Source organism: Vulpes vulpes, chromosome 8, assembly GCF_048418805.1.
Source record: "Vulpes vulpes isolate BD-2025 chromosome 8, VulVul3, whole genome shotgun sequence".
NCBI classification, from domain to species: Eukaryota; Metazoa; Chordata; class Mammalia; order Carnivora; family Canidae; genus Vulpes; species Vulpes vulpes.
In genome coordinates, this window is record NC_132787.1 from 40,694,338 (window position 1) to 40,713,966 (window position 19,629).

A 19,629-nucleotide genomic window follows, 5' to 3' on the forward strand; every position below is an offset into this window, starting at 1 on the left:
ACAAGACCACTCAGGAACGGGGTTGGGTAGCTCTGTCTGGCAGAGTCAGATGTGTGCTCAGAAGTGGGAGTATAATGCCGGTTACACAGCAGATTGAGGTACGGGATTGCTTCCCTAAGAGGGCCATCCACCTCTGAATGGAGGAGCTTCCCCAAACCTGAGCATACCCTCCTGCCTTTCCTCTGATGCCCCCCTCCCCCAGACTCTTCCCCTTGCACCACCAAGGGATGTGAAACGATTCCCTCCCTTCAGCTGTGCCACCATGGAGTCCAGTGGCTCTTTCTGTGGCTCTGCTTAGTGTGAGCATCTTCTTTTGACTGGCAGTAACTTTGGGGTGCCAGAGGCTCTGGCCAAGGTGGCCTTGCTTCACCAGGCCAGGGCTGTGCAGGAGCTGAGGATTGCCTTTACTTCAGGCCCACAGCTTTCCAGGGTGGCACAGCTGGGTTGCCAGCATGCTTGGGCCCAAGCAGAATGAGTCTGCAGACCTTTATTAAACAGGCATTGGTCACCACTTGCTTTGGATCCACGATGTCCACCAGGGGCTCCTTCATGGCAACATCCCGGATACAGGTCATATCAAAGCCATAGACATTCTCCCACCCTGTGAAAACAGAGTGAGACATGAGGGCCAGCAGCAGGACCCCCGAAAGTCTTCCCAGCCCTTCTAAGTGCTAGAGCATAGCATGCCCAAGAGGGTGAAGGGCAACCCATGTTCTCCTGCAATCAGAATAGAAGAATTGCTCATCTGGGTGGAAACCTCTGCAGGATGTACAGATCTCTTTAATGGTTAGGAAAACAAAAGTTCAGAGAGGCTGAGAAACTTCTCTAAGGTCACACAGGTAGAATGCCACAAGGTCAAGACTAGAATCCAAATTGCCTGACTCTTCCTGTGTCTACTTTCCTGTCCCTCTCTCTGAGCCAGGAGAGCCTCCTACAAATCCCTATCTGCCATCCGCATTTGTATCTTGATGCCTTTGCTCAAGGCATTCTGCACACTCAGAAGACTTATCTCTCTCCTTCTCCTGTCCCCACCCACTGAACCTTTAGCAAAGCAGAGAAAAACATGGGCTCTTAAAGTGAAATAGACTAGTTTGAATCCCAGTACCATCCTTACTGGCCAGGCCCTTGTGTTAATTCCCTAAACTCTCTGAACCTCCATTTTCTCAACTGCAAAACAAGGGGGGAGGGTGTGTCTGTGAGAGCCTTTGCCTTTCTCACATGCCATGATGCACTCACTAAGAATCTATCCTATAAGAAATATAGGTTACCCAGCCATCCCAGTGGTGTTCGTTGGCCCCTGGTGGCTGCTCATAAGATGCTTTTAGAGGGAGAAGGATGTAGGGTGCAGGGTTGGTGAGTAAATGAATGCACACATCTGATGGCCCAAAACCATCCTTAAATGGTGGCACTCATTGCTACCGTTGATTGACCACCAAGCTCAGGCCAGACTCTTCATTTAATCTATGCAGCAACCTCGAGGGGATACTTCTACTGACAGCCAAGGAAACAGGCTGGGAGAAGTTGGTATCTGGCCCTTACACAGTATCTGGGTCAAGATCACATATCAAGGAGATGATGGAGCTAGGGCTCACTCCAGCTTGTCCCCTAACCCTTCAGGTACACAGACTCAGTTGTGAGAGCAACTGAGAATGCATTTTCCTCTCCCTGTACTGCAGAGGTGGCCTAAGCAGAGGCTTTAGTTACCGAGCAGCTGAATCTCATTTGTCTACTTATTCAGAGGAGTCTAGAAATGCATCCAAGGAGGGATGCTTTTCTCTAAAATCTTATGGGATTAAATTTCCTTTTAAAATGTGCATCAAACAAATGGTACCTTTGGGAACTATGTTTCTATATGTTTAGGAGAGGGGGTGTGTGAGGGGGGAGGTGGGAACAGTCCGTGAAAGCTGTGCTTCTTTGACTCCTTTCTAAGGCACACAAAGATCTTCCTCAGGGAGAAGAGGCAGAGAAAATAATTATTTCCCAGAGGGTGAACACTCGTGAAATTCTGGCTTGAGGATAAGATGCCAGTCATATACCATTAAATCACATGAGGTTGGTGCCAAGTTCCCAGTTGAAACCTATGATTGAGAAGGAAGCTGCTCGGTTGGCAATGGGATGTGCTTCAGAGGAGATCCCCTTCTACAGTCTGGAAATAGCTATCAGTCCTCTCCCCAGATAAAATATATACACTAAACATGTTGCCTTCATTTAAAATCTTTCCTTAAGACACCTGCTACCATGTTCCTGCTCCTTCCTTCTATCAGCCCTGCCTTCAGTTGAGGTTCAGGGCAAGTGTTAGGCAAATACCCAAGGGAGTCTATGTGTGTGATGGTTAAAGGCCTCGGCTTTGGATTTCAACTCTGGGCTCTGCCATTTATTTGTTGTGTAATCTTAGCAAAAATTCAGCTCTCAAAGAGTTGGTCTCTTCTTTAAAATAGAGATGATGATAACCACAGCTACTCTATTGTGTTGTCCTGAGGGTTAAATGTGATAATATACTGTAAAGTGCAGGAGGGGATGCTTGGCACATAGAGCAGCTGATACATAGTGATTGTTATCATTATGTGGTTTGAGCTTTGGCTTTGCCACCGTCTAAGCTGTACAACCAGTGATAGATCCATCCTCCTCTGGGCTTGCTTGTAAAGTGAGTTTGGTTCAGTGGTTCTGTGCTCCAGAATCAACTGGGACACTTTTAAAATATAAATTCCTGGGCCTAAACCAGACTTACTGAATCAGAATCTACAGACTTGGAATCCAGGAAGCTGGGATTTTACAAATCTTTGTAGGTAGGGGCGCCTGGGTGACTCAGTCGGTTAAGAGTCTGACTCTTGATTTCAGCTCAGGTCATGACCCTAGGGTCATGAGATCAGCCCACATCAGGCTCTGCACTCAGTGGAGAGTCCACTTGGCATTCTCTCTCCCTCTCCCTTGCACATGCATGTGGATCCACACTCTCTCTCAAATAAATAAATCTTTAAAAAGATATTTATAGGTAATTCTAACCAGAGGGTGAAAAGCTTTGTGCTAGATGATCTTTAAAGCCCCTTACAGGGACACCTGGATGGCTCTGTCAGTTAAGCACTGGACTTTTGGTCATGATCTTAGGGTCATGGGATCCAGCTCTGTACTTAGTGGGGAGTCTGCTTGAGATTCTCTCTCTCTCTGCCCCTCCCCCCACCGTGTGCACACGTTCTCTTTCTCATTCTCTCTCTCTCTCTCTCAAAAAAGAAGTCCCTTACAATCAAGAAATGGTGAAGCTTAATATCTCATGCTTTTGTGAAACCTTTTCTAACCACTCTCAACCATGGGACTACTTCTTCTGTATCCTCAGCACCTATAACCCAGCATTTAGCACAATACAAGCACACAGATAATGCATTTGTAATTGAAATTCATTCCCAAATATTTAACGGTCTATACTGCTTTGCAATGTCCAGTATTTTAGTTACTTTTTCAGAGGTTAATTCATGGTTTTCTCCCTAGCTAGACTACCCTGGCTTCAGTTATTCAGGAGAAAATTCTCCCAGGACATTAATTTGTTTCCTCTTCTTTCTGCTAACCATTTATTTCCCACTAGCTCCTTTAACATAAGTGGAGCAGGGATGGGAGACAACATTAATCAAACAGATTAATGTTTCATTGCAACTCTGTCTTGTTTATTGACTGAGTGTATGTGGGGTGAGGGCCATTGGCTACCAGGAAATATTGTCATTAATTTTCTTATTTAAATTTAAACAATAGCATCAGAAGGACCTGTGAACTTTTGTTTACAGACTAAAAAACAAACTCTTGTCCCCAAAAAAGGAGAAAAGAAAATCCTAAAAAAAGGACTGCACTTTGGCATGATGAATGTAACTAAAGCAACAGCCAAACCCCAACCTATCATTATGACAGACTAGATCAACTCAAATCCCCACTTTAACAGCCTGGCAGAGGAAAAGGCAACCTCTTTTCTGGGCATAAATATAGTGCATCTGTCTCTACTGTTCTTTTATTGACATTGCCCAGCATTAAGAAAAAATTACAAGTTTAATGAAAAAGGAAAAAAAAATGACCCATCAGAAGAAGAAAATATAGTCAATAGAATCAGACTTAGAGGTAGCCCAGATGTTGGAATTATCCAATAGCGACTTTAAATTACCTATAATAAATAAGTTAAAGAATCCAACGGAAAAACATGCATGAACAGATGGAGAATTTCACTGGTGAAATGGAAACTATAAAAATGAGCCAATGGAAATGCTAGAAATGAAAATCACAATATCAGGGATTAAGAATTCTTTCAATGTGCTTATTAACAGGATGCATACATCAGAAGAAATAATGAATAAACTTCAAAATAGGTCAATAAAAATTATGCAAACTTAAATACAAAGAGAGAAAAATACAGCACTTGAGATCCATGGGATAATATCAAACAGTATCTAATGTATGTGTAATCGGAGACCCCAAAGAAGAAGAGAAAGAGAATCAGTCAGGAAAAAATATTTGTAGAGATAATGGCTGGAAATTTTCCTGTATTAATGAAATCATTAATCTATAGATCCAAGAATGCTGCAGAATCCCAAGTGGGAATATATACAAAGGAAAACACATGTAAACATATGAGAATCAACCTGATGATATCAAAATAAAGAGAAAATCCTAAAAGCAGTTGCAGGAAAAGAAATATATGAATTACTAGAGAACCAACTATATATTTCATTGGAGAGAGCTGGAGCTATATCCTCCTTCCCTACCCTGGCCATAGTTTCAGTTTTTCCACTGGGCAGATGGAATTGCCTCAAAATGGGCTCAGAGGGAAAAACAGAACAAGTGCCACTAGGTGCTACTTGCCATTTCTCCTCTAGACAGAAGAGAAGGTGTTTACAATAGTTTCATACATTTCAGTCTCTCAGGCCCAGAGACAACTCTTTGTATAAAATAGGAGAGGGCCCCCTGGGTGGCTCAGTTGGTTAAGCATCTGCTCAGGTCATGATCTCAGGGTCCTGAGATTAAGCCCCATGTCAGGCTCCCTGCTCAGCGGGGAGTCTGCTTCTCCTTCTCTTTCTGCTTCTCCGCACTTCCCCAGTCTTGTGTGCTCTCTCTCAAATAAATAAATAAAATGGTAAAAAATAAAATAAGATAGGAGAGAGCCAGAGAATAGAACTCTGGATGTTTGGTGTGAAGGTGGAAAAGAACCAAATGGAGAGGAACTGAGCCCTCCAAGAGGTCCTGCCTTTCCACCCTCCCTCAGGCTGCAAGCACCACTGACTCCATAGGAAGCCTTCCTTTTCATCTTCTCCTGTGCCAGGAAGCTGGTGCCCATACCTCTGACTCTTAGCAGGTTGGAGATTCATGTATTGGATAAGAAATCAAATAGAATATCTACCACATTTCCTTCTAGTTTTAAGATTCTATAAATCTCCTCTATAGTAGAAATTTTTGAAAATGATTGTTCCTCTCTCGAGGTAAAATACTACACCTTGCGGGTTCTTCTACTGCTTATTTTTACTCCTTCATTTGTTTATTCATTCATTCATTCATTCATTCACTCAACAAGATATAATGGGCCTAGTACACGCCAATCATTTGCCTCTCTTTTTTCTGTGTTCTCTCCTAGTTGGTGAGCAAAATGAAGGCAACTTCTGTGTTTCACTCATTCTTGTGTTTTCATGTTGCATGTGGTTGAGAACGTAAAGAAAAAAGGAGAGGGATGGAAGGCAGGGGAGGGGAGGGAGGAATGGGTGGTGGAAGGTAGGAGAGGGCCGGAAAGAGGCTGTTTTATAACAATTTACTTCATGAAAGAGTCTGGGCTTTTCTCAGTTTCCTGCCCCACTTTAAGATTTTTCTTTTTTGGCTAGTTCTTGAACCAACTGAAATTTGCTTACAATTGTTCCCTTAGCAACCAACAACCTTTATGCTTTACTTTTGATTTAGAACTCAGAGTAACCAAAATCTCTGTTTATTTGAAACAGATTTTAAAATGGGCTTGCTTCCTTTACTAAAAACAAAAATGGATCATTAAAAAATGTTTTAATAGAAAACTTCACAGATTTTAAAATAAGTTTTACATGTATGTTTGATTTTTATTTTTTGGGTCTGGGGTTTTTTTGAATAGTAGACTGCAGAGAGAGAGAGAGAGAAAAGACAACTCCAGAGTAAACATTTCACAGGAAAAAAGGAGGCTGATTTAAATTTGTTTTTCTTTCCCAGAAGCTATGAAAATTGCAGTGGGCAGCATGAGATTAAATCACATGATCTCCAGTCCTGGAGATCCCTCTAGGATCTTCCCTCTAGCACTTCCCAGGGTCTGTGCAAGTCCTCTCCAGCTCCAGCTCCAGCTCTAGCTGGCTCACTATAACGTATATGCCACAGGTTCCCAAACACAGTCCAGAAAAAGGAGGAGGGTAAGGTATGTTTGCTTTTAAACCATGAGGAAGTTCCTTAAAGAGCTGTGCCCAGGGTCAGGGCTCAATAAATATTTACGCCTAAGAATGAAGAATGCACCTGAAGGTTCTCCTCAAAAACACTATTTGGTACAGTTACACAGCAAGAACTCCAAAAGCAGCATTATAATGTAGCTCCAGGGAAAAATATGTCCTATTTATACATGCATTTGATCAATGTTCACTGTTGAGTTGTTTCTGCAATCTACGGTGAGAGCACATCTGTCCTAGATTCTGAGCCACTGGAGGCCAACAAGCTTGGCAGTCAGGCTCACTTGCCAGAACTACAAACAGAAAGGGCTCTGTGACATGTTCAGAGCATAGATCAGTCTCATGCCATGTACCACCAAGAGCCGTCACATCCTTTGATATACCTCATCTCACCTAATCCTCACAGCTAGTCTATGGGATTGATGATACTGTCTGTGAGGCCAAAGAGGTTAGGTAATTTGCTTCCAGTCATCCAGGTAGGGTTTGAACCCAGGGCCGGCACATGATCATTTAATGGAGGCCACCCTCCCTCTCATTGCTTAACGAATTTTAGAAATGACACCAGATTGACTGGTGGCAATAACTGTCCCATTTCTGTGTTCTGAATCTGACTCTGAACTTTGTGCTTTGATGTTGTATTTCCAGAAGGGAATGAACACACAAACAAATGTATACATTCCATAGTGCAGTCCAGCTGAGGTTGCACTAGCAATAATTAGATGGCAGTTGTGTGAATTGATGGAGCAACAATTTGTCAAACTACTGAGTCTCAGCCTCTCAGGGCAGAAGTCACTGATCATCCTCAGTCTGTGAATCCCTCCACAGTGATCTTGCTGAGGAAGGTTTGACTACTGCAGGGGCAGGAACCCCAAATCTCCTGATCCCTTTGCATCATGTGGAGTTTCTGCATAATACTTTGGGTTGGATTGTGTATGGGCTTGCCTGTATGAGGGGTTCGTTGCTCCTTTGTAGTGTTTAGTTCTGGTTGAAGAGACCTGGATGTTTCTTTTTTTTTTTTTTTTTTGACCTGGATGTTTCTAAGTGACAAAAATGCATTTGGAATAAGCTTGAGGACCTAGTTTGTGTCACTGAGAAATGCTGCTCTCTAAACTAAAAAGAACAAAGCATCCTTTTCAGACCAGATAAAACATTGGAGATGGTGTTTGTTTGTTTGTTTGTTCTTTTGTTTGTTTGGCTGTTTTTTTCCCCTAAAAGAACAAGTTTTCATCTGATTGAACAGTATGAATCTAGGTTCAGATATGAGTCCCTGACACACACACACACACAAACACATGCATGTACATGTGTGCACATATATGCATGTGCAAAGTCTCCTCACCCCCACTGCCATCCATTCCTCCAAAATAACCTCAAAAAAGAATATATATTTTACTTAACATGAAGAAGAGTCACTATTATTTTGATAAAATCAAGTAGCATGAAGTAGCGGGATTCAGAATGGTCAACCTGGCTAGCGATCTGCCATTTCTGACACCTGTTGTGGACTTTTGGGATAACTGAACCTCCACAGGCTCCCAGCCCCCTGGCCTGATGTTCTCTACAAAAATTAGCTTCTGCTGCTTCAGTCATTTTTCATTCACATTGCATTCATTCTCTCACTCCAGGATATGTCTCTTACATCAACCTCATTGCTTATTTTCTCTCTGTAGACCTCCCACTTTTGGGGACGAGAAGAAAACACATAGAGAGAAGAATCCAGAATAAGTCACAGGTAAACTCCTCCATAGGCATAGCAGCTGTGTTCATGAGACTGGTTGTCAGGGCCACTGTAGTACTTCCCACCACAAACATGAAAAAGAAAAAAAAATGCCCAACAAAAAGAAAAAAATGCCCAACAAAAACTTAAAAGGTGACTTACAGTGGATTTTGAAGTCCTTGTACTGTCTGTCTTCAATTGCTACCACGTACAAAGCTGCCCGGTCTGGAAACATAAGCCCTCCAGGTTTCTGTTGATGAATTGTGGGGAAATGGGTCTCGTAATCTATTCACCTGACAAAGACATTACATTTTGAACTGCACATAGAGTCACCAGACAGGCATCCCCTTGCCAGCATTTCTCATTCAGCAGACTGTCACCTTGGCCAGGGTTAAGGTTAAGATGGTAACGCTCAATTTTTACTTGGGAGCAGGGAGAGTTTGAGGGACCTATGTGGAGATAATAGAACAAATGTACTGGGGCAAAACTAAGTTCAGTAAGCATAAGTAAAAGGTGTCATGACCCTTTAGCCTGGAGAAGCCAAGATCAGAAGCATGCTTGGCTCTCTGGCAGCTAACCAAGTCCTAGGTACCTGTTGACCAGAATAGATTTCTGTCTTGACAACAGAGAATGGGTGTAGATTATAACCAAAGAGGCCAAGATTTGACCTACAGAGTAATATGGGAGACATGTTGGACCTGGGTACCATCATTCTGTCCCCTGAAGCAGATCTAGTTTAAGGAGAGGGGTCTGGAGGAGGTGACCTTCTAGCCTAAGCCTCCTCTGGAATCTTCATCTTCTTCCTAGACTGTTGGCCAGGGGTATAGCAGCAGGACAGCCAGCAGACCAACAATGGGGCAGCATGCAGGACACTTACCAGCCACTTGTCCCTGGCAAAGATCACCGTGTTGAGCATTGACTCATAGAACAGACAGTAGCCCATCCACTCGCTGATGATGATGTCTACCTTCTCCACAGGCAGCTCCACCTCTTCTACTTTACCCTTAAATATGGTGATGACTGGAAAATAAGAACCCCATGGCCACACTTTGCAGGGACCCTAGCCTGAAACCATGAGCACCCCACATCAGGGCCAGACCTACAGGTTTTAGCCCTGTTCTGATTCTGCTTTTAGGATGTGACATACCTCACCCTTCACCAAGCTAACTATACAAAGAGAACTGTGAACTACTTGCATGTTTTCTCCCTAAAATGTACTGGGCAGTGACTATGTCCTGGCCCTGTGCCAAGCCTGTGATATGCACCATATCATGTGATCTTCCCAGCAACTCCATGAAGTAAGTACATTATTATTATTCTCATTTAGAACTGACGCTTAAAGGGATTGAATGATGGGTTTCGAAGTAGAGACCTGCTCTGATATGCTATGACTCTAACACTCTGATCATGGTCCCTAACCCATTTTAGGCCACCGTGATGGCTCAGATCCAAAGGGCAAGGATGCCTCTTGTTCTTGCATTTGTTCACATCCAGGGCTCATTCCCCAGTAGGTAATTTGGTATCTTGATAAGAGCATGGGCTTGGTAGTCAAGGGTTTAAGTCCTGATCTTCTCATTGTTAACTATATGACTTTGCACAAGTTACTTGATCTACTGAACTCCAATTCCCCACAGAACCAGGGAAAGTAGTATCTACTTAATGGGTAGTTGAACTGATAACAACGAAATAGCAAATGTGAAGTGCCAGGCTCATAGCCGAGGCTCAAAAGAAGGTAGACAGAGGTGAGGGGATAAGGCCAGAACCATTCTCCTGCTCCTAGTGGCCTTTGCTCATAAGTCACTTCCAAGACCTTTCTATCCCTCCATGGCAGGAGAAACTTCTTAGTTGGGTTTTTGATCATTTGACATAGTCATACACATAATTTTGGAGTCTCTTTTTGCATTCGTTGCTACAAAGATCATAGCAAGCACTATCTTAGATGCTGCTGTGAAATTGACGAGGTGAGGTATTGGTTGGCTGATTCTATCTGAGCATTTCCTCTGAAAGGATACACATATTCATGCTCTGAAATTCTCTTTCTGCACCATCTTCTGAAAAATCACACCATGCCTGAGCTTTGCTGGGAAAATTGAACAATAGCTTGTACTCAGGAGTGAAAAACAAACAAACAAAAGCATGTACAAACAAAGAGAACACATCTGTCCTGAAACTGAGCTTCACAAAAATTCATTCGTGTTAGAGGCTCCTGGATGACAAAGGACACACAGGTCACTGGTTTTGTTTCATGTCCTCACATTGGATAATACAGGTGATGAAGTGTCCATTAGCAGCCTCTAACGATGACTTGCTCTCCAATATCTGGTGTTTAATCAAGTCTTAACCAGGTAAGGTCTCCTCCGTAAGCAGTCAGACACTTTGCAAATGCACAGTAGTCCTGATCACTCTAGAGTGAAGCCCAGGCTTGTGCGGCCTTCCTGGCTCCTACTCATGAGCCCTACGCCTAAGTGGTAAGAACAGGAAGGCCTAGTCTTTTCTAAAAGGTTCTGAAGGGGTGGGAGGAGTAGGTTTCAAACCTCTGCTCCTCTGGAAGTTCCACAACCCAACAGCAGGAACTCAGACTTAAACTAGATGAACCAAGAGGATTCATAAGGGGACAAAGTAAGGAATTTTTGAAAATGCAGAGAGTGCCTAACTTGTTTCTCATTCTGAAAAAGAACTGACAAACACATGCCTGACCCACCTGCCTCATTATTTGAGTGCAAAGCCTGGTTTGTCTTACTTTTACAAATATTTATTGTTGCTGAAGAATAGCTGACATATCATATTATATTAATTTCATGTGCACAACACAGTGATTTGACATTGTACATGTACATTGCAAACTGATCATCACGATAAGTCTAGTTACCATCTGTCAGCATACAAAGTTGATACAAATTATTGACTATATTCCTCATGCAGCACATTATTACATCCACACAACTTATTTATATTATAACTGGAAGTTTGTACCTCTTAATCTCATTCACTCATTCCCCACAACCCACCTCTGGCAACCACCAATCTGTTCTCTGTATCTATGAGTCTGGGTTTGCTTTGGTTTGGTTTTATAGATTCCACTTCTCAGTGAAATTATGCAGTATTTATCTTTCTCTGTCTGACTTCTTTTGCTTATTGTGATGCTCTCAAGGTGGCCTCCCTTTCTTCTTTCTTTGCACATTTCTTTTATAAAAAAAAAAGATATTATTAGAGAGAGAGAAAGAGAGTAGGAGCAGGGGCAGAGGGAGAGGGAGAAGCAGATTCCCGCTGAGCAGAGAGCCTGATGTGGGGCTTGAATCCAGGACCCTGGGATCACGACCTAGGTGAAAGGCAAATGCTTAACCAACTGACCCACCCAGGTGCCCTGCTTTGCACATTTATTGAAGGCTTTCCCTAATGTCTGCATGTGTCTACGCGGCTATAGGTCTGCTCCATCTCCTGCATTAGATCATGACCTCTATGTGGCTCAGAAGATGTGTTCTACCAGGGGTGCCCCCCAGGCTCCACTCTGGGTGACTAGAATATGGTTCACCAGGGATGATTCCATGGATAGGACTCTAGTAGGACTTCAAGAAGCAGAGATGAACAAGAACTTACAGTTTAGTCTCACAGATGAGAATATTCCTGGGGTGTCCCCAGCATGAATGAATGCTATCCCTGTTCTCTGCAGCAGCACTTTATGCATTAGTTGCTATATCCTGAACACTATGGGTCCAACAGATGATAGGTAGATAGATGAGAGAGATACACACAGTGAGTCATAGAAAGACAGAAGGAATCAATTAAATCTATTTTAAAAAGATCAACAGTCTGTGCCTCTGTTGATTTAACATCAACCTTCTGCATCCAAACATTTCTTGGAGCAGATGTAGCTCTTGCTTTGTTTGGTGAGTAGATGGGCCCTTTGAGAAAGGAAAAAAGGCAGGCCTCCCCTCAGTCCAGCTGTGGACTGGATTTCAGACCCCACTCATCCCCTTGCTCAGGTGCTTCTGTACAATGCTCAATTTTCACAACCTTATGCTGGTGTTTTAGAGGCAGGCAACTTCTGTTTTTGTTCCAGCTGACAACAAACCTCGATCAAACACTTCTTCCCTTTGGGAACTTAGTTTCCTTATTGTGGGGGAAAAAAGGAGGGGGAGTAAACCTAAAAATCCCAAAGATGCTCTGCAGTGTCAAAATGATTTAATTCTCGAAATATTATATTGAGAATGTAAAAGGCATTCTGCAAAGTTTACTGGTAGAAGTAGCTGACAGCAATAAAGAACCAGTGCCTGCAATGTCCAGTTTGACTCTAATTTGCACCAATTCCTTGAGGCTGATTAAAAAAAAAAAAAAAAAAGCTACGTTGTTTCCATGGACCCAAATATAATTGCCCATCTGAATCATCAGGGATATTCTTCCTGTTTTCTATAGTCACCACCAGCAACCACTTAAGCTCCCAGATTCAATTTCCCAATCTGCAAAATGCTACCTCTTGTGGTGGGCTTTATAGCAACCAACTGGGGGCTATTGGCCAGTGCAATGCAATGGGTTGGCTCCAAGAACTGTGTGGGCATCTGAACCTTCTCCACTTCAAGCTTTTTCAAGGGCATCCTAGCCACTCGATACTAGATACTCAGATTCTAAGCAGCTATGGGCAGTAGAACTCTACTCCCAATCCAGACCCCACAACACTAACACTGTGTCAGCTCAAGGCTGCATTGAGGTAACTCTTTGAAGCCATGTTTTTATTCCATAGAGATGATGGAAAGTTTGTTCAGAAAACAGGACTTTGGCTTATCAATATTGGAATGATTAATCATAACAAAGTGCATGATAGGGAGCAAATACATTCTAAACTCTAAATTGGGAGATTTTTCCTCTGTAATTTCAAGTTTGCAAATTAGACATCCAGACTTTTTTCTTTCTTGGATTTGTTTTCCTTTTATCTTGAGTGTTTATTACAGAAAGCTAGCCAATCTGACTCTCTAAGGTTATTTGTCTGACTTAACACAACAACAAATCGGGCCAGCCTGATGTCATCTAGGCCTCCAGCATGTCCATCAGAGTCAAACTGCCCCCCTCAAAGGTCCAAAGTTAGTGATCCAGTTTAGACTCTACTGTTCCCCAGAGCAGATTCTGTGCCACAGAGCAGTGGGCATGAGGGTCATGAGTGTGAGGCAGGGAGCACATTCTGAGTAGTAGAGCCTCTCTGATGCCATCCCCACCGCAGCATGGCCACTAGCCACCCCTCAGCTACCTTTGCCAAGCTGTTCACAAGCCTATTTTGGCAACACCCATGCCATTGCCACACACCTTCCAAGGGCCTGACTTGCCTCCAGGCTACGGTCTCCTCTTCTTAATTGTCTGTTCTAGCTTCCCATTTCCAGGACCTAGCAGAGCACTTGACTCCTCACAAACATTCAAAAATCATTGTTGAATGAATGAATGGATGAATAAGCAATTTTGAAAAAAAAAGAAAAGGGTATTTGGGTTCCAAGACAAAAGATCCTCAAACTTGTCCTAATTATGATAGCAAAAAATTACTAGCATTTGAATAGCAGCTTGCAGAGCGATCTTACTTATCTTTGTAACCCTCACAATAACCTGTGTGGTTGGTTTTATTATTCCATCTGCCTAATGAGAAAACTGGAGTTTAGAGAAATTGAAAGGTAGAGCCAAAAGCTAGGCCTGTTGTATAACCTGATACAAGTCACCTGCCTTCCAGAAGTTCCCCTTCCTTCATCTGCCAGTGGATATAATACCTGACTTACCTACCTTGTGGGATTATTATATAATAATTCTCAATAATAATTATTGGGAATAATTATTATTATTCCCAAGCAACTGCCTGGGAATGATGGGGGAAAAGAAATCAGGGAAGGCCAAGGACTGACCCATCCTTCTCCTGAGGCTGGTCAGGTTGTTAGTAGGCTGAGGAGACGTAGAGCCATCATGAGCCATCAGGGTGGCAGAGAAGGAACCCATCCACCTCCCTGGTATTGGCTCTTCCTCAACTTCCCACACTTGTCTTCTCCAGGGTCCAGATACCTGGATAAACCTCTCCTACAAGATCAAACCCAGTCCCATTCTTGAGCCAGTAGCGGTGGGTGAAAGAGGACAACAACTTTGCCCTCAATATCTGGTAGGACTTGGAAATGGACCCCATAGCTGGAGTGGCATAGATGAGCCATGGGCGTGTTGCAGCCTCAATATAGTAGAAACTTCAATATTGCTTGCTTCCCCAGCCCCCCTTTTGCCCAAGAGCATAGGGCTTGAGCTTCTGCCTTGGCTCTAGTGTATAATCTGCCTGGTTTCATGTCCTCGCCTGCTCTGGCTCCCTTGAGGCTCGAGGGCCTAGTCCGTTTAGCTAGAGCTCCCAAATCCTGATAGCTTTGGCCAGAGACCTTCCCTGGCTGGACTAACACTTGGGCAATCAATCCATACTGGGAGTCACCCGCACCCCAAGTTATCTCCCACCTCTTAGGATCCTTGGCACAGCACAGCCTGGGTAGATACCTCACACATTGGCCACAGACAGAGGATTGTGCAGGCTTGGCCAAGTGGGGCAGGGATTAGGAAGGCAGTGGTACTGGACAGGGTGATTGAATCAGTGCAAATATACAAGGCAGCAAAACCTCCCCTAGGCTCCAGGACTCCAAAAATCATCCCAAGTGTCAGTCATTCACTAGTTAGAGCTTACATGGGACAAGCACAATGTGTCTCCCATCTCAGGGAACTGGGCACAGGTGGTCCCTCTGTGTGCACACTTCTGTCCACTCAGCAGCTGGCCTTTTTGTCAATCAGTTCTGTGCCTCCTTGCTCTCTCTCCAGAAGCTTCCTCACTTCCAGTACTGTGCTGGTCAGGGTCTAACAATTGGCTCTGGGAGTGGGGCAAAGGTGCTCACTGGTATCTGGGGTGTAAATGTCTCCACCATGGCTTATTTCTGCTTACACCAGATGTCACCCATGCACAATTGAGAAGAAAAGAGCCAGGCTGTGTGAGCAGTGTGAGCTAGCTCCAGCGTGCCATTGTGACCCCTGGGTTGGAAGTGGACTCCCCAGTTTTCTCAACGACTCCATTGTGAGTTGTTCTAAGACCTTTCACAATTTGTAATTCTATCATGATGTCTGTTTACTTGCATTTGTGTCTGTCCTCTCTGTGAGATGGTGAGCTTCACCAGAGCCTGTGGTTGGTGCCCAGCACCTGGCATGGGGTGTGGAAGGTGCAGTGTGGGACAACAATGCCTGAAGGAATGAGTGTGGGAAAACCAGCCCTAAGATTATTAATAGGCTGTTTCACAAGCAGTTAGGAAAGGAAGTAGCAATTTCCAGGAGTCACTAGCACAGGTTCATTAAAAACAATTAGATCTGATTAATCTCATTTCTTCTTTTGACAGGGCTATTAGTCAAGTTAATAAATGAAATAATAATAACAATAAAAACAATAGCTAACATTTTTGGCTGCTTACTGCCCACGGGATACCATCATGTTTTACACAGTGGTATGCTAGTAGATACTTAACAGCTAGGGTTCCAGGGGAAGTAGCCCTGATTTGCAGCATTTGCTGATTTCTGTGGTATAAATATTCCCACTGTGGCCAGCTTCAAGCCACCAAGGTGACTTCATCCATTTCACAGATATACTGAAAATTTAACAATTAGCCCTCAGGAGGAGCCTGTAGGAGCCTGCTTCGGCACACCATGGCTTTGCATATAGTAACACGGAATTGTCACAATGACCCTGTGAGGTATGCTCCATTATTGTTCCCATTTCACAGATGGGGAAATTGAGGCACAGAAAATAAAGTATCCAAGATCACAAGCTAACCAGGCAGAACTAAGTGTGAACCAGGAAGCCTGGTTCCAGAGTCAGTGCTTTTCACCACCCCCTAAGCCTCCCCCTGTGCTTGTAGTACACCATGTGGGGGCTTCCAATGGAGACTCAGATGAGGCCTTGCTTCCATGGCATCCTCCTGGATATGCCATGTTATTATATGGATTCAACACTGGCTATTTGGCTGTATTCAAAGGCACTGATCAAAGCTGAACGCAGACCAGCCAACAGGTGCTTGCACGCTCACCCCAGGGCACCCATCACACATATGGAACACCAAGCACAGAAGGACGACCCTGGGAGAGCCATGCTCTCGGGAGTCCTAGCGGTTGTAAGGAGGACCAAATCTACCAGCGTGAAGTCTAATATGAATAAAAAGGGTGACTATCAGTTTGGATTTAAGACATAGGCTAGGAGCTACCACTTGGTGCTAACTTCAATAGACAACAGATATGGGTATGGACAACAGATTATAGTGGATGCCAGCTCGGTGCCAGGTGACATGCATTTTCCATGATTGCTAATGGAAACTGAGGCTGTGGTGTCAGAAGCATAGCATCTGGGTCCCTTCAGTTGCCTGGTTGGATTTATTTCTTAGCATGACTCCAAGGGTGAGTGGGGATACAGTGACTCAAACCAAAGCAAAGAGTGAAGGACCTGGTGGGGGGCGGAGTGCCATCGGGGGACGCAGGAGAAGGGGCTGCCGCTTGAGGAGGAGGCTTCTACTCCACGTGGCCCCGGAGGAAAGAAAGGGAGTGTCAGCAACACTGCAGGTATGCAGACATCCCCCACCCAAGAAGCAAATGCTTCTCACAACCATGGCTCCCAGGTGGCTGGTGGTGGGGTCCCTGTCAGGGGCACCATGCAGGATGGCATGACCATAGGCCACAGAAGGAAACCTGCCACAGTGGAGAATTCAAGCATCGTCTACGAAAGTCTCAGAGTATGTGGCCAAGAAAGAGCAAAGTATAGAGCACGAGGTCTGAAAAGACCTACACTTAATGCTTGTTGAGCGCCTACTACACACAAAGCCCGGCACCAGGCATTCCAGGAACATGCTCCTGCATCCCGCATTAAGCCTGCAGGCTTGTGCAAGGACATAGCTCCTCTCTAGGCAGCAGACAGAGGACCAGAAAGGTGAGGTGACAGTACAAAGCTGCCCCTCCTCTGCCCACTGCCACTCTGTTGTGCTATATTACGCTCAGGCCTCCTCCAACCATGACACTCATGCTTTAGGATGCATGCAGGTACAAGAAAAGACAAGAAAGGAGGGATACACTTTCTCTGTTTTGTTTTCTGGTAAGTAAATGGGCTATAATTCTTTTGTTTCTAGAACTATAAAAATTTCTTCAATCCCTGAGCTTCTATGTCAACTTACACAAACAAATCAACCTTTGGAGGCATCTTGGCAGTGCCCTAGCTCCTCAGCAGGGAAATAGAGGAAATCATAGTGCTTCGATCAAAGAGGAGCTTCTGAGCACGTGAGTGGGCCACGCGTGTGGAAGAAGCCATGTGAAGCTGCGTGACCACTGCAGGTGGCTTCGTGGAGGTGTGCGTCTCCATGTGAATAAACCCCTCCCCAGGAGGGGTGCGGAGGTGGAGGGGGAGAGGCCTTGATTGATTCTGGGTAGCAGGTATTTTATGTCTTGTGTTGTTATTTATGTCTCTACACCTACACTCCTGAGCCCCACACAATTGGCTGTTGCAACATTTCAAAAGCATTTCCATGGAAGCATTTGTACAGTCAAGCTGTCCTCTTTCCAGTACACACACCAAGGCTGAGCAAGTGGGTGCCTCACACGGGGCCCTGGGTGGCCTCCCCGGCTCCACCCGCCTGTTGTAATGCCCGGGAAGGAAGAAGTGGGAACAACTTTGCCTTGTAAAGGCCCCTGGTCCTGGCATTCCCTCCTCTTCAGTACACTGGGTATGAGGGGTAGGACCAGGTGTGAGGCATGGGGAGCACAATGGTTTGTTTACTTGGGGACAATGGTTTGTCCCTCTTGGGCCTTTGCTCACTAGCATAGAGTCAAGTGTGAGCCATCAAAATACAGAGCATGGAATGATTCCATCCTAAAGCCATAAGGTGAGACTGAGCAAACCAGATGTTCAGGCAGCCCAGGGAAGAGGTGTGTGTGGCTGCCACCTGGGGCCAGCTTGGGGGATTAAAGCTTGAGCAGAGTGAGGGCAGCCCTGCACAGCACATGAGAGCCTGACTGCTGGTAAGCAAGGCATCCCAATGAAGAGGTGGTGATAGGGTGAAGTCCAAGGGGGCGAGAGGGTCCTGGCAGAGGAAATGGCCTGGCTCGGCAAACTGGAGTCTGTGCAGGGACAGGAGAGTGCCTATGCAGGTGACAGACACATCTGCATAGGGTAGGAGGTGATGACAATGGGATATGGCACGCATATGGGGGGATTGATTCAATAAGTAAACATATTAAGAATAGTGGGAACCAGGTTTTTCACTATCAAAGAAAGGAATCTCCAACATGGGAAGGGAGGAAGTTAGAGTACCCTGTGGTGCTGGTTAGAGCTGGGGTATCAGGTGAACTCACACCTGACAGTATCTATAGATAGATAGATTCAGAAACACACGTTGTGTAAAGGTGTGTGTGCATGTGCTAAAACTAATGAGCACACTTAGCCCCAGATCCTATTTTTTAAAACGCCATGGTCCACTAAATGAACTCAAGACTCCTTGGAGAAATGACTGATTCTAAAACAAAGCCATGTAAAATAAAAGATGAGCCAGGAACATTTGTGCCAACAAATGAGAAAGCTTACAAAAACATGAAGAATGTCAAAAGGACGCAGAGGCCAGCTTGAAAGGAGGTCCTATGACCAAATTAACAACAGTTTGTGTATCATAATAAGTATTATAATAATAGATATAACCTTTTGAATAAAATAAGAAATTAATTATAAGGAACAAAATATTTACATGGTTTCAATGCCTCCCCCAGAAAATCTTAACTAATTACAAAAGGAGAAGGGACAACTTGACCATGGAGAAGCCTGGCAGACATGGCCTTAATCAGTGATCAAAGTCAATGCTGTCAGTGACAGGACAAAGCCAAACTGCACGTCCCCAAGAATGTGCGGGGAGAAGGGCACAGCATCTCAGCTGAACTGGTCAGTGCAGAAGCATCCCATGCCCCTAGACTGAGGGACATTCTACAGAACTCTGGCCTTTAATCCTCAAGCATCAAGGTGACAACAGTTGAGGAGGATCTAGCTGCTCCAGCCTGAAGTAAACCAGAGATGTGACAACTAAATGCTACATGTGGTTTGAAATGGAATCCTTTTGCTGTGAAGGATGCTATTTCGACAAATGGTAGGCAGGAGTAGGATCTGAGCATTAGATAATGACAATGCAAGAACATTAGTATCCTGATCTTGATGGTCACTGTGTGGCTGTGCAGGGAAATGTCCCTGCTTGTAGGACACGTGCATTCCTGTATCCAGGGCTGTTGGGGCATCATGTCAACAACTTGCTCTCAAAGTATTCAGAAAAAGAGGAACTCGCACCTTTTCTATAGATTGGAATGTTCTGAGGGTTAAAGGAAAGAGGTGAAGAAGGAAAGGGAGGGGAATAAAACAATGTACAGGAGTCTGAAGCAAAGGAGGGGAGGGGCGGGGGAGGTCCCTCAGGTGTGAGCCAGAGGGCATGATGAGGAGCT

General features: G+C 44.4%; 1 protein-coding gene across 2 annotated transcripts in view; it reads right to left on the bottom strand.

Annotated features, from left to right (window-relative positions):
- The window catches only part of PRMT8 (protein arginine methyltransferase 8), a 92,175-nt gene that overhangs the window by 15,484 nt on the left and 57,062 nt on the right, over positions 1-19,629 (bottom strand). For both annotated transcript variants that reach the window (XM_025995393.2, XM_025995394.2), the window contains exons 5-7: positions 9,014-9,156; positions 8,299-8,386; positions 486-601 (exon numbers count right to left, since the gene is read on the bottom strand). In XM_025995393.2, coding sequence (XP_025851178.1) covers positions 486-601; positions 8,299-8,386; positions 9,014-9,156 — 347 coding nt within the window. The remainder of the gene's footprint in view (positions 1-485; positions 602-8,298; positions 8,387-9,013; positions 9,157-19,629) is intronic.